Below are 17,275 nucleotides of genomic sequence, written 5' to 3'. Positions count from 1 at the left end.
AACTTTATATTGACTTTATTAGAGTGACCAACATTATCTCAAAAGAAAAAGATCTCCGTGATGAACTCGCTCTCATATCTCAGACCCTGGTAAACAATGGTTCCCCAGGAAATATAATCAAAAAGATTCTTCATAGAAACCCTCCACAACAGCAACCTTCTGTCACGCAATATACATCGTCATCCCTTATGCAGGCTCAGTGTCAACAAAAATTGCAAAACTCCTTAAGTCCTTCAACGTCAGAGTTGCTCTTAAACCGGTCAAGACAATACACCAGATTTTAAGATCACCAAAAGACATTAATGCCTTCTTCAAATATGCAGGTATGTACTACAACATTCCATGTTCCTGTGGATTAAATTAAATAGGGCAAACATCAAGGTCTGGAAATTCAAAAAAAAGAACATGTAGGAGACGTATGGAACAGAACAGATACTTCAGGGTTATCCCATCACTTCCCGATCACTAACCATACCATCGATTGGGATAAAAGCTCCATGCCCTATATAGAAGAGGATTTTCGATATAGAAACTAAAGAAGCTGCCATGGTACTCTGCTCTGGAGAAAATCTAAACAGAAATCAAGGAATGATTCTGAAAGACATCTGGAAAAGCCTAATAAGTCGCTCAGCTTACCAGATTTTCATTTCGCTAAAAACTATATAAAATGCTCAAAAGACAATGACTGATACAGCACGTACCATGCTCATGATGTTACGTGTCGGTTTAATTTATTTCATAGTGTTACTCCATTCTTTTTTACTAGTAAACTTTGAGTTCCATGTAGCATTACACATGTCCTGAAGAAGCCAGACAGAACTGCTGGTGAAACTTATAGACAATTGTATATATTTTTCAAAAAATCTCTGGTCAACTAATAAAGTCAATATAAAGTTTAAGAATACAGAATTGGGTTTATGGATATGGCATTCTTTAGGAAGGTCAGCATGGATTTGTAAAGGGTAGGTCCTGTTTCAGTAATTTACTTGCATTTTATGATAAGGTAGAATCATATACAGTGATATTCTTAGACTTTGCAAAAGCGTTTGATAAATTACTACATGATAAGTTGGTGTACAAGCTGCAGAGGATGGGTTAGATGGATCAGAGATTGGCTCTATGGACCCATGGCACACTCAGGAATTAATCTTGAGGGGGGGGGGAGGACGAGCACTCAAGATTTAATCTTCGGGGGGGGGGGGACGAGAATAGACACAATTTGAGAATAGACACTACACATTGCATATCATCTATGACTGAGCATCTGCAGTGATCAGCAATACGTGAAACCCATGATTGCCTCTGGCCTGGCTCGGGCAAATCAGTGGGTGTGATTCCCAAGAGCTATAGGTTATTCCCACCTTATGTACCACTAATTCCTAACTAGTATAGAAATAGAAGACACGACACAACATAAATAAAAAAAAAATAATTAGGAAAAGATTTTTGTCAAATTTTCTAGTGTTTTTTTCCTTTTTTTCATTTTGCCCCCCCCCCCCCCAGGTGCACCACTGCTCTAAATGATACCAGCAGGTTGTGTATAATGGAGCAGTGTCTCAAAAAAAGAAGGGTGACCAGTGGCATGCCCCAGGGTTCTGTTCTTGGACCCCTGCTGTTTAGTTTGTTTGTAAACAATACATCGTGTGGACTGACTGGGGATCTTCAGTTATTTGCTGATGATGCAAAGTTGGGAAGAATTATAAGTAGCACTGCTGATGCTGAATCCCTTCAGGAAAATTTAAATATACTTTCTTTTTACTTGGACAAAAGAGTGGGGTTGTAGTTTTAATATCAATAAGTTCAAGGTATTACATTTTGGAGTGCAGAAAAAGGCTATGTACTATATTGATGGTGCTGTACTGCAGGAAGTGGATGAGATTTGGGAGTGATGGTTGACAGTAGACTGAAGTTTAGAGGGTATATTGCTAGGGTTGCAAAGGCAGCACGTCGTAGTGCTGCTATGATAAAATGTACTCTGCAAGGAAGTGGTTGTGTCACTATATAAGGTACTGGTCAGACCACACTTGGACTTTTGTGCTCAGATCTGGTCGCCTGGTTTTCAGTGTGATGTGAAGACATTAGAGAGGGTCCAGAGACAAGTGACTAAGACAATATCAGGAGTGTGAAATGCTGGCTATGGAGAGAGGTTGAAGAGATGTGGATTGTAGAGTTTGGTGGATAGGAGGAAGAGAGGTGATATGATAGAGACATTTAAGTTAGTGAGAAGATTTTATCAGATTAATCCAGAGGGAATTATAAAAAGAGTAGAGGGTGAGAGTGGAAGAACCAGAGGTCATTCGTGGAAATTATATAAAAATGTGTGAGGAGTAGATTTTTTACATGGAGAATTGTTATGAATGAAATGCATTACCAGAATGTGTTGTTAATGCACGCAGTGTTAAGGACTTTAAGATTCTATATGATAAATATGTTCTCAGTTGAATGAATCTCCCGCAGTGAGTCTGTCGACTCCATGGAGGGTGTAATAATAATAATAAAAATAAACAAAATCAAATCAGTTTTGCCGACTACTACACAAAATAATACTTAGATTTTCCAGAGTGTTTCCCAGCAGCTCTTAGATGTTCATTTCTTTTTTTATTACCAATAGACACAGTAGTTCCTAATTTTTACCAAGTTTTTTTAAAAACAGTTTGAAGCTTCTAGTTTTTACTAGTCAGAACTATTAAAAATGAATGTCTGGTTTTTACTTCAACATTTGCATATTTTTTAACCATATTAGTTTTTAACATAGAAATGTGCTCCAAATTATTAATTTCTCATGATTTTCTTTCTGTTATTCAGTCAAATAATCAGAATTTCAATGAGCATAATCTGAATATTTGAAAAATTTTTACTGAAATTGTTTTGAAGATATTGCAAATAGTTAGATGTCTTCTCTGATCATAACTTTCTTCTTCTCTTTTCAACTTTATGATTGATGGGATAGCAATATGCTACTTTACTAGGAAACAATGAATAGGGAATAATGCACCCCTTCCCCTATGAGTTTGATTATTTCCTTATTTGTGTGTAATGTTCTTTGCTTGAGCCTCCATAGCTCATTCGGTATAGACTAAGCTCTTTAGTTGGAAAGACCTGGGTTCAATTCCCATCCATGACGTAAGGAACCTTTTTGACTAAAGGTGATGAGTCTCAGGTTTTTCATCCTTCAAAACAGGCAGACAGTCCAGATCGTAGCCTATTGAATGCTAATAGTTAAAACATTTTTGTTCTTGCATTATTGTAATTTTTGTCATGTTTATTGATAATATAGCAGAATAGCTTTTTTTTTTTTTGTCCAACCTGTATAACTTATTTTTGTTTTCATCTCAAAACCTTTTTCTCTTGAAACTATTAAAACAATAACTATACTATTTTTAATAAGCTTATATATTAAAAGAATAATTGTACTATATTTAATATGCTTATATATATATATATATATAAAAGCATATAAACTTTTATGCATATCTATCTATCTATCTGTCTATCTATATAGTTCTTATTTATTTTCCTGCATTCATAACAGTGTTATTCAGCGTATGGTATTTAATGTATTTATTCTTTATTGTATTCAGGCAGTAGTGAAACTGGTAATAATGTTTCTTGTCCACTGGGGTTATTCTCTGGCTGCCATTTTGTCAATGGCTATCATCTGGTTCTACATTGGCCAAGCAAACCCAGGAACATTTCGAGGTTAGTAAGACATTATGAAATAAGCTAGCTTATGTGACATTATATTGGCCTAGTTGACAAAGTGGAGAGTCTTAGCACTCTAACCAATAGGTTACAAGTTTGAATTCTACTACATATGTCTGTTTGTTTGTGAATATCTCTAGGTGGAGATAAATTTCATTGCTGACATGAAACCACCACCCTGCTGATTATGAGCCTAAAGTGGCTTGAAAAAAAAAGTGTAATTTATCTCTAGATAAATACCCACAAAAATAATGTATAATAGTTATGTTATGTGGGTAGGATTAAAAAAAATAAAATGAAATAATTATCAGTGGAAGGAGGAAATGGTTGGAATTGAAGGGGGTTCTAAAATGAAGAAGCAGAAAGGGAAATGGCCCCAATCGAGCATGGAGAGATCACATCGAGTGAGTGGTATCAGTGGAACTAGCTGTAGATCCAGAAATGAGCTGTTGTGTTTGTATACAAATGCTAGAAGTATAAGAAACAAGGCAGATGAAATGGTTACACTAATTGCGTCTGTTCACCCAAAGATTGTCGGAATAAGTGAGACATGGTTGGAAGAGGATGACATCCTGACAGGGATAGAGATGGAAGGGTATGATGTGTTTCGTGAGGATAGAAGGAAGGGGTAAAAAGGGAGGGGGGGGGGCGTTTTTTTTGATGATAGAGAAAGAGTTATGTCCATACAGGGTAGAGATGCAGGAGGGAAATAGTGCTAGTGGTTTTGAGGCAGTATGGTGTGAGATAGAGGTGAATGAAATCAAATACTTGGTGGGATGTTGTTATAGACCAGGTAATGTGGATGGTGATAATGAAATATATAATCAAATTGGCCAAGCAAATAAGAAAAGGGTGATCATTATGGGTGATTTTAATTATGGCAATATAGACTGGAATGATGAGATAGCAACTGGAAGTAAAGAAAATGAGTTTCTTGAGTTTTTGAGGGATAACTACCTCAGACAGCATGTAGCAGAGGGCACATGAGGATTGAGGGTCTTGGATTTGGTCATCTCATCAGAGGATATTGTGGGTGTAGCATGGAATGAGGAGTTAGCTAGAAAAGAGATCAATGCAGCTTAGGGGATTTTCAAACACTGTCTAGTAGATGCAATGTCTAAATGTATTCCAAGGGTGAGATGGTTAAATAAGGTAGGTGTGAGATGGATGAATAAAGAGATTAAGCATGTGATACAGAGAAAAAGGGCATTGTGGAGGCAGCATAAGAGAAGTGGAAATAACCAATTCCATGAGGTCTACAAAGACCAGGCAAGGAGGGTGACTTGGTTGGCGAGGATAGCTGAAGAGAAGTATGAACAGCAGTTAGCTAATGAAGTCAAAAAGAATCCTATGGAGTTCTTTCGATATGTAGCCAGCAAAAGAAAGAATGATTATGGAAGGATGACATTGATTGGAGAAAATGGTATAAAGACAGCTGTTGTGGAATGTGTGGTGCAGATATTTAATGAACAGTTCATAAAGGTCTTTCAATCTTGTGAATGTGACTTCATGGAGAGATTGAGAGCAGTTGATGATGGGGAGGAGAGACTGACTGTAAGTGAGCAAGAGGTGTATGGGGAGTTGAGCAAACTAGATGTTAATAAGGCTGTGGGACTTGATAATATATCACCGCGTATTCTGAAGGAATGTGCCAAGGAGTTGACACCTGCCTTTACATATTTTTTTAATACGAGTGTTGCACTCGGTCAAGTTCCTAAGGAGTGGAAGGAGAGCAAGATTGTGCCACTTCATAAAGGGGGTGATCGAACTCAAGCTTCAAACTGTAGGCCTATCTGTGTGTCAGGTGTTGTGGTTAAGTTGTTGGAGAAGCTTATGAGAATCAGGATCCAGAGTTGGGTTGACAACAATGGTGTTATCTTTGATGGACAGCATGGATTTGCTAAAGGGAGGTCATGTTTTAGTAATCTACTTACTTATTACAATAAAGTGACTGCTTCCTTGGACAGAGGAGAAGGATACACAGTAATATACTTGGATTTTGCAAAGACTTTTGATAGAGTACCTCATGATAAGTTGATGGTCAAACTAGAGTAGATGGGGTTGGATATTAGATTAGTGCATTGGATTGGAGACTGGCTATTTGATAGGTATCAACAAGTTATGTATGGTTGAGCGATATCCAGGAAAAGGAAAGTCACTAGTGGAGTGCTTCAGGGATCTATTTCAGGGCCACTACTGTTTCACTTGCATATTAATGATATTGGTTAAGATTTGGATGGAGATATTCAGTTGTTTGCAGATGATGCAAAGTTGGGAAAAACAATGAAGAGTAGTGAAGATGTTGTGGCCTTACCAGAAGACTTGAATAAATCGAGTGATTGGGCACGGAAATGGGGATATGAGTTCAATGTTGCAAAATGTAAGGTTTTAAAATTTGGAAAACAAAGATGGGATGCAGAATTTATGCAGAATGCTTGGTGATGATATATTGTTGGAGGTGGAGGAAATAGGAGATCTGGGGGTGATAGTGGATAAGGATCGAAAATTTAGGGGACACATAGCCAAAATTGTGAAGACAACACATAGGCTTCTGGGAATGATGCTGAGGACACTGACGTGTAGAAGTAGGGAGATTCTTCTTCCGTTGTATAAGGCTTTAATTAGGCCAGGCATGGACTATTGTGCCCAGATTTGGTCACCTATTTTTCAGAAGGATGAAGAGATGTTGGAAAGGGTCCAAAGGCAACTGACTAAGGTAGTTTCTGCCTCTGGAATGTCGAGTATGAGGAAAGATTGAGAAGATGTAATTTGAAGAGTCTGGTGGACAGGAGGAAGAAGGGAGATATGATAGAGACCTACAAGTTAGTAAGGGGTTGTTATAGGATCAATGCTGGACAAGTTCTACAGAAAATAGTGGGAGATCAGGGGAGAACCAGAGGTCATCCCTGGAAAGTGTATAAAGAGGGTGTGAGTAGGGGAGTGAGAGGCAGGTTTTTTTCGTGTAGAGTTGTAAATGATTGGAATACCTTGATTGAGAGTGTGGTGTCTGCAAGGAGTTTGAGTGTGTTTAAGACAGTATGATGAGCTGTGTGTGTGTGATAAAAGGACCTTCCAGATGAGTCTTTGACTCCATGAGGTCTTGGGGTAGTAGTAATAATAATAAAGAAGTAGGTTTTAAATTTATTACCAAATTTGTAATATAGAATATTGAAATGTATACAGAAGAGGTTTCCTTATGTTTTCTTATAAGAATCTAATCCCTGATTGCCTATCGCATGCTGACCTTTTGGATGATGGTGGAAGATAATAAACTAAATCACTGATTGTAAATGTATCATCTATAAGTCAAATTATGTTAGTATAGCTAATGAAAGAATTTCATAAATTTGTTGAGATTGAAGTCCCCACACACAAACATTGCCTATGATTTTTTATAGACTGATGGATTATTTTGTCTGAAAAAGAAGTAATGCCAGGTTTTCTTCCAAAATAGTTGCTCATGGCAAAATGGAGATTTGGATACTGACTCACTATCATATCTCTTTTTTAGCTAGTCATCTGGTTTGTGCTATACCTTTGTAGAGATATTATTAGATAGATTTCACTACTGGTGTTAACTTTTTTTTTGTGTGTGAAAACACATCACGATAGTCAGTTGAGGAATTCTTGTTGAAGGCAGTTTTCAGTATGGCCTTTCCAATATTTCATTTTAAACTGCTGTAAATGAGGGAAATAGATTTGTGTTAGTTTTGGTTAACGTGCTAACAAGATATGAAGAATTCTGCTTTTCAATGTTAAGGATCAAAAAACTCAGACTTCAGTAAAATTCTTTATGGAAGGCATCATATGCAGTTGCAGCTGTTCTGAAACTTTGCTTAAAGTTTGGAATTTCTTATTTTCACCTGATTTATTCATTATGCTATATAGACCTTGATGTAATGGATTCTGCAAAAGAATATATGAATCTTGAAGCAAGTACCATTAAGCAAAGATGGTGTAATTAAAAAATTTAGTGAATCCACTTCAGAAAAAGTAGGATACGGGCATCTTCAAGGAGTCAAGAGACTCATTGCAGGAGATCCACACTAACCTTTATACACACAATGCCCATTGTATATCTTCTTAAACTCATTCATTGTATTCATTGTCAGGGCACTTGCAATTAAAAAGATGGCACTTACAAAGATGCCTCTGACAAGGCTCTTTAATTTAAGTCTCAGCTCTGGTAAGAGCTTCCCTTGCGTAAGGGAGATTCTAAGACTGCATTAGCAAATTATAGACCAATCAGTATTTCAGGCATGGTGGTAAAAGTACTAGAAAAATTGGTCAAAAAGAGAATTCAAGAATTTTTTGTAGATAAAAATATGATACTGTATCAGGGTCAACATGGCTTTGTGAAGGATCGGTCAGGCCTTAGTAATTTACGAACTTTTTATAATAGAGTAACAGCTGAGTTGGATAAAGGAAATGGGTACACAATTGGAAGTGTATATTGCTATGCATTGTGGGAATGGTTACTATCCAGAGGAAAAAAGAGTACTCCCCCCCCCTAGTTTTGACCTTTATCAAGTGAGAATTACACTCAGAAAGATACAAGGTGGTTTACCACCAAGTCAAAATTTGCAAAAATATGATTCTTGACTCTTGATATCACTGTCATTTAAGCATTGGTATGAGGCATCAAATGGAGTTCTTGCAACAAATAGTTTGTTTGAAAGTAGCATTAAATACTAATTAGATGATTCAAGTTGCTATTTATGCATGTGCTGTATATGGGGTATATTTTGAATGATGTTTCAGTTAGAAAAATTCATTTGTATTTTGATTTTTTAGTACTATATTTGGTATCAATGTATAGAAGTTCATGAGCTACAGTTATTAAAGAAATGAACTGCTTGATGAAAAAAAAAGCTGTAATATTATACCTTAATGTATACATGTAAGTACTGTAGATTTTAATTTTTTTTTTTTTCCTTTCAGGAGTTGCAGAATTTAAATTATTTCCTTGGATAAAGAGTATTTTATTGAAATGTATTGGGTAAGTCCTGAATTTTAATAGTGAAAATGAAAGGCTCATTGATGAAAACTGATTGTTTTCTTGGCACAATGGTTATAATTTGTATACTTAATAAAAATAATATGATTTTATGCCTTCAAGTTCAGTTATTTTTCATTTACCAGGTGTGAACCACAAAAGCTATAGATTCTGTAGATTCATATTTGAATATACTCCAAAGTTGTCACCTATTATTATTAAAATTAGTTATACTACCAGTTAGCCAATATGACCTTTCTCATTAAATGTTTATTTTGGTGCTTGGTGTTTAAATATTTTATTTATGTGACTTATACTTAATTAATTTGTCGCTTGATTAAATCCTATCTTATTTAAAACCTTATTCAATTAAAATCCTACCGGCTGCGCCATTGTTAAATATTTTTATTTATATGATTTATTGATTTATACTTACTTCGTTTGTTTACTTGATAAAATCCTTTCTTATTTAAAACCTTATTCAATTAAAATCCTACCAGCTGCTCTATTTTACTTCTTCAGATATTGGGCCTAATATACTTATATCTAGGATTGTTTCCTCTTCGGATACTGGCAAATTTATTTTATGCTGCGCTAGCCAGTATCCTATAGCAGAAAAGATCCTTACTCAGGGAGACAATACTAGATTCTGAGGCGTTCTTACACAATGATCTACTTTAACACTGCCGTATAGATTCAGATTATTGCAGTCGTGACCTAAATCTATAATTATATACACTTTCTAATTCCTTCCCGCCAAAATAGGTTCTATTTTTATAAGTGGTAGTTTGGAATCGTAATCAGGCATGACTCAGGCTTAGGTAAATATGACATGTTTATTGGAATATCTAAACAGAATACACAAAAAATTCATACACTCAATTTGACTCAATACTAAATGAAAAACTCGAGTTAAGAGGTTAACATATTCTAAATTAAATCAAAGGTTATACCGCATGCAAAACTCAGTAACTGAAAATTGGGATAGATTGCAAATGATATGAAGTTAAGTTAAAATTCCATTCTGCAATGCCACATTCATATAAAAAAATAGGCAAACATTCTTATGTTACTCAGTTACCATAAATCCACAGTTCTAATCTCGTTAAGTTAATTCTATCACAAACAACACAAAAGATCTCTTCCAAACAATTCTTCTTACTCTCAAAGGAGGTTAACTTTCTAATTCGAGACTGTCCACAAAGTTTTTTAGAAAAATGTTCTTAATTTACGTTCGCAAATAATCTTCTCTCTTCTAAGGAATATTATACACAAAATAGAGTAATTTTACTTTACCAAACTTTTCCCGCGTCTTTTAGCACCATGTGTGTGTCTGGTTACTTCTTGTCTATTGGCTGTCTTTACACCAACATAGGGGTTACGCTATCTTCTTAATTTCTGCCGAAAACAGACTCGAATCTCCGTGTTTCAGGATACATTTCGATGGGACTTTTCAGCGACGGCTTGATTCTGCTAGGACTGGAAATTTTACCTTCAGCTCTGCATAGAATCCTACTCCATTCTCAAGAAAGCTCACTGTCCGACATCTTATCTTAGCACAGACGCTTCATCCCCCCCCCCTTTACGCAAGTTACCCGCTAACTTCTGAACCACCAAGCAGGGAAACGATACGACAAGAGAGGCTTTCGATACAGCGCTCGTCCCCTTATATTCTTCGTTAGAGCGCCTCCTTTTTCGGAGTCCCTTTTTGCACACGACCCTATATCTTTTCACCCCTTGGGTTCATCCCTTGCTTTCCCGATGCTGTTCTGCTCTTGGATTCACGGAATACGCGTCGACGTACGTTCCGTGTAAGTTACTGCCACCGGCGTTACGCTGGACACGTGTACTTGTATACTTTCTAAGAATTATTACTTAGTAACTATCTGGTGACTCACAGTTATTCTACACAGCTTAAGTGAGGCTTAAAATTAATATTAACAAAATTCCTCCTTTAAAGCATTCTCTAATTCGATCTTAGTAATCACAACAGATTAAAATACATGGAACATAAGATAAAAATTGCAATTTTATACATAAAGTGAAGAAGTTTCACTTTTGATTTCAGCTGATGTGCAGGTATTTCTCTTTGTTAGTAAGTTTAGTATGTTAGATTCTGAATGAATGATTTCTTTGCAAGATTCCTTCATTCAGGATCTAACATTGGGATATTGCAGAACCTTAATGCAGATTGGATTAGATAGGATATCAGCCCGTATATTATGTGAATGTACAAAGTGACAGTCTGACCAAGCTGTTTAATTTAAGTCTCAGCTCTGGGAAAGTGCCAAGGGAGTAGAAAGAAGACAGAGTAGTTCAATTGCATTTTAAAAGAAGCTCCAAGATAGAGGTAGTAGCAAATTATACACCATTCAGTATATCTTGGGAGTGGTGGTTAAGATATTGGAAAAGTTAGTAAAAATCAGAATTCAGAAATGGGTGGACAGAAGTATGGTACTCTGTGGGGTAGGGACCCCATATTTTTTTATGAGGTAGAAAGCAAGCAAATTACTAAGTTAAGTTCTACCTTTACAAATATCCAGTTGTTTGGAGATGATTAAAGAAGATGATATAGTGATCCTGCAGAATAATTTAGCCTGGCAGTGTTGGGCAAAAAGTTTAATTTGGCAAAGTGGAAGGTAATGGGAAGAAGAGATCACAAGCTTCATACTACACTAATGGAACTAGAGACTACAGATTGATGAGGTCAGGGATTTGGGTAAGATTGTGAACAGGAAGATGAAATTTGGCAGACATGTTGCAATGGTAATTAAGAGCTTATCAGATTACTTGAATGTTGAATACACTGACAAGTAGGGCCTTATAAAGAGGCCTTAATAAGGCCACATTTGGATTATTGCACATGGATCTGGTTACCTGGTTTTGTTGGGAATGTGGAAATAGTGGAGAGGATTCAGAGATGAATGACTAAGATTGTGAGAGGTCTTTGGAATACTCCTTATGAGGAAAGATTGAAAAGATTGTGGTGTATAAAGGCTAGTTGATAGGTCAGAAAAAGGGATATGATAGAAACATATAAAATATTAAAAGGGTTTTATAGGATTGATAGAGAGTACTTTTTTCAGTACTAGGCAGGAAGAGAGTGAACTTGGGATCACTCCTGGAAATGAAGAGTGTGGTTAGTAAGGATGTGAGGACTAGATTTTTTTTGCTTGGAGACTGGTAAATGGGTGGCATGTGGTTAACAGTGCACTTGTGAATGCTTTGTCACTGAATGAGTTCAAGGTAAAGTATGATAGGTACTGTGTGAATGACAGTATTGGCCTCTCATGATGAGTCTTTGGTCCATCTAGTGGTCCCTAACCCAAAAGCAGTATATCAATACCTGAAATAGTGTGGGCTCTACAGTCAATTTTCTTGAGTTTATAAGATGAAAAATCGCTTGCACAGTTGAACTCAGGAACCTGTCGAAGAAAGGGTTAAAAAAAATTTCCTCTAGTCGGTGATTAGATTTGAACTCAAAACGGCTTTCTTCAGGCACCTAGTGCTATGGATGCAAATGTTACTTCTACAGGGATGTGATGAAGCCACCATTAACAGATGGGCATGGTTGGATGAACTGTGTTATAAGATAATGGCGCTACCATTATCTAACATACAGTTTTTATTATGATGATAATTATTAACAATGAAGGTATACACCAGAAAATGATTATGGTATGTCACAATCAAAACTTACAGCCTGTTAGCAACAAAGCAGAAATACTTCATCAATAGGCTGCCAAAGTGTTGTATTTGCTGGCCTAGGTGGCCTAATAGTATCTCTGCTGTCCCGTCCCACCAAAGTGACTCTGTGGAACAGTTGGAAAAATAATGAGAGTGTGTCCTTTGATTGGGAAAAACCTGAATTTGGTTTCCATCATGATGAAAGGAATCTTTTATGAACATTTTCATTTAAAGCTGAGTTAGCCAAACTCATATGGAGACAACAGAATTTATCTTTCAGAAAGTTGGGTTTTCATCCTGTATACAGTTGAACTGTTAATGTGTGGCAGATGGCATAGTAATATGTAGGTGATGAATTTAGTAGTGTAAACTGGATCGAGCGGTTGTGAGGTGTCTGTTTCCATGTGATAAGTCTTTCAACTCCGTGGAGGTGTCACGTAATTTTGAATGCTTTTGGTGGTAGATAATTTTTGTCACTCAGCGTGAGACCACCACCTGGCTTACTGATGGCCAGAAATAACTTGGAAAAAAAAGTGCCTTGTTTGGGCTCTGTAACATAATTAGCCATGCACAGATGATGTACTATGGGTTCACATCTTTTTTTGTAGATGGACCTACATGTATAAATGTTGTGAACCTATAGTATACCTAGTTTACAGGTTACTATTTTAAAGGAAGTGCTTGTTAGTAACAAGGAGGTTATAGTTATTTTTTTCATAAATTCACTCTTTCCAGGTGTTGTCATATTTAATAAACATTGCAAGTATTGTAGTATGTATATGCATACGTACATAGTTTTTTTACAATATGATACAATGTGAAAAGGGAAAAGAGATTTATATTAAAAATTAAATATTGCAAATTATGGTCTTCCAAGTATATCTTGAGTTAACTGGTAGATGTCAGATGGAGTTTTGCAGTTTAGCTTACTGATGGTTTCACATATGTATTGCCAAAATTGTTTGCATGGTCTTCCTCTACTGCATTTGCCATCTTCTGGTTTGTACAGGATGAGGGATTCCAAAAAGGGTGAGACTTCAGGATGTCTGAGTTGATGCCAAAGCCATCTGAGTTGTAGTTTTTTGACTATACTGACAAGTGGTTCTTGCTTAGCCAGATTTAGCACCAGATTTACCAAGGATCAGTCTGAGACATGTAGCTCCAAAGGAGTTAATTAGATCTGTAGTTTTTTTGGTGCTTATTGTCCAGGTTTGAGAACCATACAAGAAGATGGATCTACTGGTTGCATGGTATAGTCTTAATTTTGTCTTTAATGATACTAATGATGATTTCCAGATAGGACAGAGTTTGTTATGGAAGACTAGAGCCATAAAAAGTGGTGTTTACATTTTCTGATATCATTTTCTGTATTGCTGATATACAATCCAAGATATTGAAAGTTCTTTACTCTTTCTAAGGGTTTATTGTTGATATGAAGTATAAAGTTTTCACAACTATTGAGAATACTTTGGACTTTTGGATGTTGATATGCAGACCAATAAGTTTAGCCTGTGCCTCTAGTAGACTGAGATGTTTTTGTGCATTTGTTGGTTGTGTATCAATAAGTACAACATCGTCAGCAATGCTAAGATCAGTTATTTGCATGGTGTGGCAGATGTTTTAATGTTAAAACCAAGATCTTCTGTGTTGATGGTCTGGAAGATGTAGTCCAAGCATATTAAAAACAAATAACGTGCTAGTACATCACCTTGCAGGACTCCTGTTGTCACTGGAAATGATTCAGATGTTTCTGTTTTAAAGATTACTGTAGCATTGTAATCTTTATAAGGCACTGAGATTGCTTGTATGAGTTTTGAGGGTAGACCATAGAAGCTGAGTATTTTAAACATTGCTTCTCTATTAATGGAGTCAAAGGCTTTTTTGAAGTCTATAAAGGTTAAAATGAGGGGTAAGTTTTTATCACATGAACCGTCTATGATTCTTCTGATGCAATGTATCTGTTCTATTGTACATAGTTTTTTTAGAAATCCAGTTTGGTTTTTTCTTAAAAGTGGTGTTAAGTAAGGTTCTATTCTATTGAGTATCATCCTATTGTAGATTTTAACTGTGGTTGATAGCAAAGTAATACCTCTGTAGTTATCCATTCTATTAAGACTGCCTTTTTTGGGTATAGGGACAATAAGGCCTTGTTTCCATTGTTGAGGTATTATTCCAGTGTTTAAAGCTTGATTCATTATGGCAAGGAGATTGGAATATGTGTTATACCCAGCATTTTTGAAAGCTTCTGCTCTAATTCCATCAATCCTTGGGGACTTTCCTGCTTTGGTTTGATCTATTGCTATTTTTAGTTCCTTTTCAGTGAAGTCTTCACAATTTATTGGTAGAGTGGTGGTTAGATGCAGGTCTGCTAGCTGACTTAAATGTTGGGGATTATCAACATTCAGTAATTCTTGAAAGTAGTTTCTCCATTCTTTCATCAAGTTCGAATTTACTGATAGCTGTCTACCGTTTTTGTCATGTGTGAGAATATTTCCACTTCTTTTTGTTTTATGGTGACAGATATAATTTATCATTTGAAAAGTGTTTATTATTGTATTTTAAATAGTAGTATGTAGGCTATTTTAATTTTTATGAAATCACAGACACACAAAGAGGTTGCAGAACCTATAGCACAAACACACAATGCTATGTGCGTATATAAAATATACTATTTTTTTTCCTCTAATTTTTAGCCCTATCTTGTAAATTTTATTCAATTAAGTCTCTTTTTGCCTCTAAGGTGTAAGACAGCAGATAATGATCAGATTGTAATTGCACCAGTTCATCCTGGAGTAGATGTTATTGCAGCCCAAATTACTGAAGAAAATACAGACTATGCCTCAAGAGAACGATATCATCATTCAACAAATGTTAAAAAAGCACCAAATTTTGACAGTGACTGATGGACACTAGAAGATATTTGTACAGTAACTTTATTTAAAAATTTCTTTGATGTTATAATTTTTGTAATTTATAAAAACAGTTTTGAAAAACATGAGTTGTAATTTTAATTCAGTTACTAAAGTTTGCTAATACATGAATATATGAAAAATGTTTTAGCCAATAAAGAATAATATTTAAAGAAAGAATATTTTTTATGCCCATTAGATATAATTTTGTGCTTTTTTTTTTTTTTTTCATGTAATCAGTGTCAATAGTCACTTCATCAGATTCAAAGTTAGCATCAAGGTTTGAAGTTAATCTTCCATATAGTGAACATCATTATATTGAACTTATGCACTACCACAAAAAATAAAATATCTTCTAGCCAAAGGTTCATGGTAACACAGTACTCTTTAAAAATCAAGCAGTATTAAAATAAATTCACTATAGTGGGCAAACTGTTCTAAACCTTTTCTTTGGTACTTCTTTGAGTTTGTTGTAATGACAATCAGCTCATGTGTGTAGTGTGTATTCGACTTTTAAAAAGGTTGTCATCTAACAAGAATGGTGACAACCTAAGCATTATGTTATTCACTATTTGAGAACAGTGTTTGCATACACAAAAATCTTTTACACAAAAATGCACTTCCATTATATATATTTAATTTTGTTTTTGATGATCTCTGAATATATTATAATTGAGCCCAACTTGCAGTTATTAATTTTTCTTATGCAATTTGTAGACAAGAATTAATATTAAAAATATCATCATAATAAGCTGAAATATTTGATTAATCTTTCCAAGGAAATATGTAAAGAAGTTTTTTTCAAATTCATGGAGCAGAATTAGTTTATGTAATTTAAAATTTAAAGATAAGAGTATGGTAGATAAGTAACTCACCCACTTAAAAATTTTGAATTTTTAAAGCATCAGATTTTTATAGAACATCAAATTCTATAAAAAATTAGTGATCGACACTGTACAAAGCATGCATACTTAATATAATATCTCCCCCCCCACACACACACTTTTTTTTTTCACATCGTGTTCAGAAACAAGTATTTTCTGGCCTTGTTACTAATCCTTGTGGATTCAGCAATCTCTGAGGAGTATTACATTGTATTGGAAAAATACCATCAGAATAACACAGCAAGGATGCTGATATTAAAGTACACTGAGGAGGATTACAGTGGGTTAGCTTGATTTTTAAGGGAGGGAGAGGGAGAGGGAGAAAAGGTTGGAAACTCGGGTTTGCATTGCATGTATATGCATGCACAGACATTAGATTTAAATTATGTTCAGGTGAGTGCTAATGGTGCTTTTTTGGAACACTCAGCTAAGTGTCAATAGTCACTTCATCAGATTCAAAGTTAGCATCAAGGTTTGAAGTTAATTTCCTGTTTTCTTAGGCAGTTTGTTTTTCTGGAACCTATTTATGCTCAACCTTCACTATAGGTAACTCCATTATAATGAACTGGCTCACCCTAACAAACTACTGAGAGGTCTCAGTCAAATCTCTTCTTATGCTATTCTTTTTGTCTTCTACAGGTTCACTATAATGAGAGGTAATTATATATGTGTACTATACTGATTTTATAATAGTATAATATAGTGACTTTTATCTGATAGGTAGCATCTATAAATTATCTGTAATATATAGATGTATGTGTGTAATATGTGTACTATACTGATTTTATAATAGTATAATATAGTGACTTTTATCTGATAGGTAGCATCTATAAATTATCTGTAATATATAGATGTATGTGTGTAATAATGTCATTTGTTTTGAAAGAAATTGGTCAGTGGTTAATTCTAGCCTAATTTCAGTAGTATTTTTTAAATTCAATTTTGAAAATGGTATTGATGTAAATATATTAAGGATTGCATCCTGTGTATGCTTGATTGTTTATTTATTTTTTGACACTTTTTTTGTGCTGTCAAAAAGCCAGTGTTATATAGAGAAACTTTGATTTGTTAATGCCTAACATTGTTAACAGCGTCAA

The 17,275-nt window shown here is 35.2% G+C and overlaps 1 protein-coding gene across 3 annotated transcripts in view; it reads left to right on the top strand.

Moving 5' to 3' along the window:
- LOC150097663 (solute carrier family 12 member 8) overlaps positions 1–15,465 on the top strand; it is a 280,215-nt gene extending 264,750 nt beyond the window's left edge. For 2 of the 3 annotated variants that reach the window (XM_090407151.1, XM_090407150.1), the window contains exons 14-16: positions 3,582–3,699; positions 8,644–8,701; positions 15,126–15,465. In XM_090407151.1, coding sequence (XP_090263277.1) covers positions 3,582–3,699; positions 8,644–8,701; positions 15,126–15,288 — 339 coding nt within the window. In that variant the 3' untranslated portion in view covers positions 15,289–15,465. The remainder of the gene's footprint in view (positions 1–3,581; positions 3,700–8,643; positions 8,702–15,125) is intronic. The other variant, XM_090407152.1, reaches the window with a different exon arrangement.
- The last annotated feature ends 1,810 nt before the right edge of the window (positions 15,466–17,275 follow it).

Source organism: Typopeltis vanoorti, chromosome 17 (genome assembly GCF_054136105.1).
Source record: "Typopeltis vanoorti isolate ZY-2024b chromosome 17, IOZ_Tvanoo_1.0, whole genome shotgun sequence".
In the NCBI taxonomy this organism is placed as follows: Eukaryota; Metazoa; Arthropoda; class Arachnida; order Uropygi; family Thelyphonidae; genus Typopeltis; species Typopeltis vanoorti.
The sequence above is the reverse complement of the archived record's forward strand: the minus strand, read 5'-3'. Positions and strand labels throughout refer to the sequence as shown.